Raw genomic sequence first — 7,500 nt, forward strand, 5'->3', positions numbered from 1 at the left:
AAAGTATACAGAAAACCTACAAATAAGGATGATTTTATTGACTTCCTAAGTACGCATGACAGAAAAACAAAAACGGGTGTAGTAGTAGGATTCTTTCTACGAGCTCAGAATATAGCCCAGAATTCCTCGAGGTAGAAATCAATTATGTGACTGACGCGATCACAAAACTGGGTTACCCAAAAGGTTTATTATCGTCTTTACTAACTAAAGCTAAAACGATCAGAGGAAGAAATGAAAAAAAAGACAAATTGAACAATCGCTACCTAATAGTCCCCCTTTCTAAATTCACAGATGAGTTAGGACTAGCATTAAGATCCGATGGCTTAACCATCGTGAGTGACGCAGGTAAGAAGAGAGGTGACTTGACGAAAAAGAAAATAGAAGATCATTATGACAACGGAAGTATTGTATACAAAATTCCATGTAGTGGTTGTGAACATTCTTACTTTGGAGAAACACACAGAGGATTAGAGAAAATGCTCAGCGAACACAGATCAGATGTCAGATACCATCGCGACACTAGTGCATTAGTTAATCACATCAAAGAAAAAAGTCATTTACCGAAATGGGAGGCAGCAGAAATTCTAGAAGAAAACTTAGCCAGACAGAAAAGGAGAGTACTTGAAGCACTGTATATTGCTACCAACCTAAATACAAATAAAAAAACGGGTGACATTAAATGGACAAAAACCACCGAAGCTGTAGCAACAACAGCCAGGACAATACCCCAACGGAGTGAAAACAATGACCACTCAGGCACGACTAATAGGACAAAATCCCCAATATACAGAGACGACCCTGGGTGAGCTCTCCGAAGCTCCTCACAATGCCCCGTATATATATATTTGCCTTGTTTTCTCCATAGCATATTATTTCTCTGATATATATATACATACATATATGTGTGTGTGTGTGTGTGTGTGTGTGTGTGTGTGTGTGTGTGTGTGTGTGTGTGTGTGTGTGTGTGTGTGTGTGTGTGTGTGTGTGTGTGTGTGTGTGTGTGTGTGTGTGTGTGTGTGTGTGTGTGTGTGTGTGTGTGTGTGTGTGTGTGTGTGTGTGTGTGTGTGTGTGTGTACCCATATGTTTGATGGGTTACTCCCATTGCCAGATTTGTTTACCGACTTTGGCGAGTTCTGTTAGCGAGTTCAATCTCCGAAATCAGTCGGCGAGTTCAGTTGGTGAGTCCAATCGGACAGTTCGTTCGGCGACTCCGATCAACATGCTTGCTTGATGAGTTCAGTTAGCGAGTTCAGTTAACGAGTTCCGTATGCGAGTTCGGTCGGCAAGTTTGATCGGGGAATCAGGGCGGCGAGTTCAATCGGTGCGCTCGGTCGGCGACTCAGACCGGCGGGTTTAATAGGCGACTATTGTTAGTGACCGGTCAACGAGTTCATTCGGCGAGTTTTGTCGACTAGCTCAGTCTGTGAGTTCAATCTACGACCCCAAAAGCGAGTTCAGTTGGCGAGTTTGGTGGGCGATTTCGGTCAGTGACTCTGGTTGGTGAATGCAGTTGGCAAGTTTGGTCGGCGAGTTCGGGCGGAGACTACGATCGACGAGTTTGGTCAGCGACTCCGTTCGGCGAGTTCGGTCAACCATTTCAATCTCTCTCATCAATTTCATTCCTTAATTGAAAGCGTGAAGCATACCATAGGTAGGTAGGTAATTAGATCAATTGGTAGGTAGGTAGGTACATATGTATACAAGTACATATGATAGCCTTTTCAATCAGCAAAGTAGGAAGAAGGGAGGTAATACAGAGATAAAAGATGGTGCTTAGGAATCACCTGACGCTTACTGACCAATCATGCAAAACCAATTTAGTGTAGGAATGTCCAAACTCTTCCTATCTACGGCTTTGTCCGGGATTCGAGTGCCTGAGCAAAGTTGGGGGTGCCATATATTTGGCACGCGTGCCATTGGTTCCCCCACCCCTATCCTAGAGCTTCTCCGTATACTAATGTTTATCCTGCCCATATTTTCTACAAGAAATTTGCGTGAGGACACCTACAATACTCTGACATGGACACGCACATACACATATATACACATACACACACACACACACACACACACACACACACACACACACACACACATATGTACACACATAAACACATACACACACACGGAATGGTGCACGCACACTCACACATACAAATACTTGTGCACACACGCGCCCACATGCACCCACACTTACTCTATGGTGTGTTACTATAACGGTAATATGGTTCCTCAAACCTACCCTAACTCTGTTGTCCTTCAAGTGACAAGTATGCACGTGCGTAAAATGGACGCCTCTCACCTTCTGAGCCTAGCGACTTGTGACGACAGCTGAAGACCCACCTTTCCCTCTCCCCAACTCCTCTCCATCAATGTTTGATGCTTGCGCGGTATATAAAGCACGAGATGTTGAGGCTTCAACACACACACTCATCCACTACAACCATGAAGATCGTAAGTATACGATCGGGTCTCCATTTCCCAAGTATGGCCTAGTGATCAAGTGCTCATATCGAGAGAGAATGTCGTACATATAATGAGGAGGAGACTTGTGCAAACTTACTTATGTGACTGGCTTGCTTTTCCAAGGTGCTGTTGCTTTGCCTGTCGGCCGTGGCCCTGGCTCGTCCCCAGGAGGATGCCGTAGCCGTGGTGGACGAACGACAAGGCCCTGCCGATAACGGAGCCTACAGTTACAATATACAGATCGACAACGGCATCGCTCACAACGAGGCAGGCAACCCCGGAGAAGCGGGACAGATCAACGCTGAAGGGTCATACACGTAAGTACCGAATACTCTCGCTCAAGCTGACTTTGTCAATTCTGGTGGGTTCATTGTCGTCTCGAGTGATATATGACATAATCCCCGAGGGTAACTTGACTTTTCGTTTTCTATGACACTGAATTCCTTACAGGTTCACTGATGACGATGGCAACACCTTCACAATCACTTATGTCGCCGACGAGCGAGGCTTCCAGCCCCAGGGCGACCACCTGCCCGTAGCTCCCCCGGCTCCCGATCACGTGGCCGACCTCCTCCGCATCGCCGATGAACAACGCGCAGCCGGAATTACTTTCGATCAAAAGTAAAGACGCCCATTAGTCATCCTTATTCAACTTGAATTGGATGTGGTTTCGTCATAGTCTGATCTGATCCACGAATGACTTTATTACAGAAAAATGCTCATTTTCTTGTGATTTCTAATAAAAAGCCTTTGACATCTCACTTGTTCTTCATTTTCATGAGGCATATATGCTCGTATCAGTCTATAAAATCATGTTCTTGAATATTCCATGCTATCTACGAAGCATGATAAGCGTGTCAAGGTCTGTGTATGCAATAGGATTTTTATCATAAGTCAGTGCACGTCTTTTAATCTTAATTATTGTTTTCCCTTTAGCAAATTATGAGCTACCCAGGGTGTAAGAGGTTGGTAGACAAGTGGGTAGAGAGGTAGATAGAGGGCTAAGTGGCGAGAATTTCTTTTTATGATTTGGGTGTTTGGTAAACAGCTGTTTGTAGGCGAAGATATTGCACAAGCTCGCTCCTTGCCTAAATTTTTACAAATAGCCGATGAGGACCTGGTTTCATTGCTGCGTAATGTTCATGTTTATGCTGATGTAATAATAAGCATGAGTACTAGGTGAAGCCGGACTGTTGTCCCAACAGAAAACAATTAGTTATAAGTTGGCACATGCAAAATCTTCAGAATTCGTTTATTGCAAGAAATATGAAAGAATTTTGCATCATATCACTTCAAAGAAATATATAGTTTAATTCAGAAAGTTGACCTGATTAAGCAAAACCAATGTAATTTTTGGGTTCAGCACAACAAAATTATCCTAAATCAGCTAAAAAAAAAAATAATAATAATAAAAAGATATAAGCAATATATTTGGTGTTGACCAGTGTAATTGAATTTTTGCACCATAGAAAATTTGCTGTTTCAAACGGAGGTTAATGGTGAGGTAAGAACAATTTATATGCAAGCCTTACTTGTGTGTGTATCTGTGTGTGTATGTGCGTCTGTGTATGCGTTTGCGTGCATATGCTTGTGTGAGTGTGTGTGTGCGTGTGTGTATGTTTCAAAGACTTTATGCTATAGAATCCCAGGGTTCAGATTATTTCTTCCGTGGGTGCTAAAAGTGGAAATCTAAAATCTGTGAACATTTGATGACAGTAGTTGATAAGTCGGTTGACAATGGATTCGTGCCTATTTCTTGTGGTCTAGCAGATATTGTCCCTATAATCAAAAAGGGTGGTAAATAAAGTTTGACGTTGGTTATTGGTAAAATGCTGCATTGATTAATAGCTAATAGTATTAGGTACCAAATCGAGAGGCATAATTTGATTGGCGAATCACAGCATAGGTTCTCCAAGGGTAACAAACAAAATCAAAGTCCATGACATTGGATGAGAGCATGGATTAGATACAGAAAACTGAGAGCCGCCATTAACGATGTAAAATCCAAATGTGGTTTTTGGAAGGTTGAGATCTATCACTTTGGAGGCGATGTTAGTAATGGAGCAAGTAAAGCCTGTTTGGTTCTACGGGTTTACTCTAGTAAATCGCAGCCAGTTGTCTTATACAGAGTCAGTCGTGATCTCCGCTAAGAAGCAAGGTAACTGACCACGAAGGCTGTGACGGTTACCATTACATTAGTTTTTGCCGTACAGTAATGATCTCCGCCCATAGAATATATGTAAATTTACTAGAATCAGTACAAAGTAGAACGAATAAAACTATACAAAGTCTCAGAAATTTACCATACGAAGACAGTCTTAGCCACCTCGATTTACACTCTCCGACAAAAAGGAGAGTTCTGGGTGATGTGATAAAGGAATTAAAATGGGAGAAAGGCTTTAGCATGGGTGATGCAGGCAAGGTCATCATATTAAGACAGCTGTGCAGAACTCATAGTACATACATACATACATACATATACCAAAGGCTTTTTCCCCCTTACAAGGGAGGTAGCCAAAAACCAAAGGCATAAAAAACCACTCCCACCCATTCCATCTCTATCACACTCCACTCCCCCTCCAACCTCTTCCCTCCCTATTATCTTGGCACCTCCTGGATGACGGATCATCCCTGCATGTTGTCCACTGTCCTGGGCCAGAAGCAGTAAAGGACTCATAGTAATGGAATTAAACAGGACAAATTTGGCTTTAAGAAGGAAATAGGCAAGAACTGGTTTACCAAGAGTTAGTAGTTAACGAATGAAATAGAGTTAGTAAACATGTAGTGAACGCTGAAACAATTAGTTATTGTAAGAAAATGTTAGATAAATTTATGAATATGGATGGCAGGTGGTAAGGGACATGGAACTCCCTGGTATAGGTCTTATGGTCTCTTGCAGTCCTCCGTTCTTATGTTCTTATGTGCATCTCGATACAAATGACTTCTTGAATCTTGATGTACTAGCAATCAGTAGAAGTAATAACCTCTTCCCTCATATAAGAAATTTATACTCTACATGATACGAGCGACCAGCGTCCTTATATATATATATATATATATATATATATATATATATATACATACACATATATATACATATATATATATATCCAAATATCAAAAATAAATCATACGAAAATCGACTAAATCATATGAATCTGTTCCAAATATAAAAAATAAATCATACGAAAATCGACTAAAACATATGAATCTGTTCCAAATATCAAAGATAAATCATACGAAAATCGACTAAAACATATGAATCTGTTTTCCCTAAAAAAGCGTAGACTCAGAGGTGACTTGATACAGGTCTTTAAAATTTTAAAGGGAATTGACAACATCAATAGTGACCAAATTTTCACATTGAATGAGAATCAAACAAGAAACAATGGTCTCAAACTGTCCGGAAATAGATTCAATTTGGAAGTGGGTACAAACAACTTTGCCAACCGTATAGTTAATGAATAGAATAAACTTCCTGCAGAGGTAGCGCAATGTAGTTCAGTTCGAAGCTTTAAGAATCATTTAGATAAACACCTAAGCAAGATGCTGTAATGATTATAATTTATCTTATATTATTTGTTTTTGTTTTGTCATCATTTGTCTGTTTTATTTTCATCTATTATTAGTTATATGTTAATTTATTATTATTTACTTTTTACCTGTTTATCATTCAACTATACCTATGCATTCATTTATGTATTTTATTTGTTATTTTCATTATTATAGTTTTTATTTATTAATTTATCATTATTATGATTTTTTCGCATCCGATCTAGATATGGACCAAAAGGTCTCCTGTCGGCATGCTCCACCTTTGTAATCCTTTGTAATCGAGAGTCTCGCGAAGATCAACATGCAGAAATTGAAACGTGGAGATGGGTTGAAAAATTTCGTGTTCGTGTATATAACTCGAGCATACAAATATATAAAAAAAGTTGCGCTCAACTTATATCTCTCTTGATGGCGCAATCAGTTAAGTCACTAACACTTGTCACGTGCTAGCGCAGGTTCAAGTCCATGGCTACACCACGTTTCAATTTCGACATGTTAGCTCCCTCGAGTCTCTCGAGGGGGTATATGCATACATATATATATGTGTGTGTGTGTGTGTGTGTGTGTGTGTGTGTGTGTGTGTGTGTGTGTGTGTGTGTGTGTGCGTGTGTGTGTGTGTGTGTGTGTGTGTGTGTGTGTGTGTGTGTGTGTGTGTGTGTGTGTGTGTGTGTGTGTGTGTGTGTGTGTGTGTGTGTGTGTGTGTGTGTGTAATAATAATAATAATAATAGTAATAATAACACTGGGTTGCATCAGAAAAAAAATTCTTGCAACAGAGACCTCATTAACGTTTTTCATTACAGTTTCGCATGCTAAACCCATAAAGCATACCCATTTTTTCAGGGAGGTCCTCATTTTTTTGTAATAACTGACACTATATTTATAAGATTTATTGTGCAGAAATGCGTCTAAGCCAGGTCTATAAAAGACCTGTGAATATATAAGGGTAAGTAAAAGACATTCGAGGTTGACGGTACATTTCATATTATTGAAAACAAACAAAAACATGATAAATGGGCATAACATTCATTTAGGCATGTAGATATCTGATTACAAAAAACACAGTTTTATTTGAAAGCTGAAGGCAGCTAACTCCTTGAAAAGCACGCTTTTGCGACATTCTCTTGTGTGCCGGTTTATCAGCAGATGTTGACCAGCTTCTTCGAAGAGACCAGCAGTAATCAGCCATCATGGTCACACTCCAATTGCCTTGATAGCGGCGCTCCATTTCGGACATATCTTGATGGAACCTCTCCCCCTGTTCCTCACTATACTCACCCACGTTAGCAGGAAAGTAGTCAAGGTGGCTATGTAGGAAATGTATTTTGATGCTCATGCGTGCACCAGCCGCCTCATATGCTTGAAGCATGTTCTCAGCCCGTTCCTAGTAGTCATCAGATTTTCTGTTCCCCAAGAACCCTGCCACAACTAACTTAAAACTTTCCCAGGCACTTCTTTCACGAGGTGTTAATGCTTCACTA

General features: G+C 40.5%; 1 protein-coding gene across 1 annotated transcript; it reads left to right on the forward strand.

The window, feature by feature from the left end:
- The first annotated feature begins 2,424 nt into the window (after window positions 1-2,424).
- On the forward strand, window positions 2,425-3,227 carry LOC143023957 (cuticle protein AMP1A-like). The gene is made up of 3 exons (XM_076182626.1): window positions 2,425-2,454; window positions 2,590-2,783; window positions 2,917-3,227. The coding sequence occupies exons 1-3, from the start codon at window positions 2,446-2,448 to the stop codon at window positions 3,089-3,091; spliced, it is 378 nt and encodes a 125-aa protein (XP_076038741.1). The 5' UTR covers window positions 2,425-2,445; the 3' UTR covers window positions 3,092-3,227.
- The last annotated feature ends 4,273 nt before the right edge of the window (window positions 3,228-7,500 follow it).

Source organism: Oratosquilla oratoria, unplaced genomic scaffold, assembly GCF_046742065.1.
Source record: "Oratosquilla oratoria isolate Oo_2021 unplaced genomic scaffold, ASM4674206v1 SCAFFOLD72, whole genome shotgun sequence".
NCBI lineage: Eukaryota > Metazoa > Arthropoda > Malacostraca > Stomatopoda > Squillidae > Oratosquilla > Oratosquilla oratoria.

Bases quoted from the DNA above. Each gene is read 5' to 3' on its own strand.
- LOC143023957 (XM_076182626.1), top strand. The intron at 2,784-2,916 runs GTAAGTACCGAA...AATTCCTTACAG, and splicing joins AACGCTGAAGGGTCATACAC to GTTCACTGATGACGATGGCA.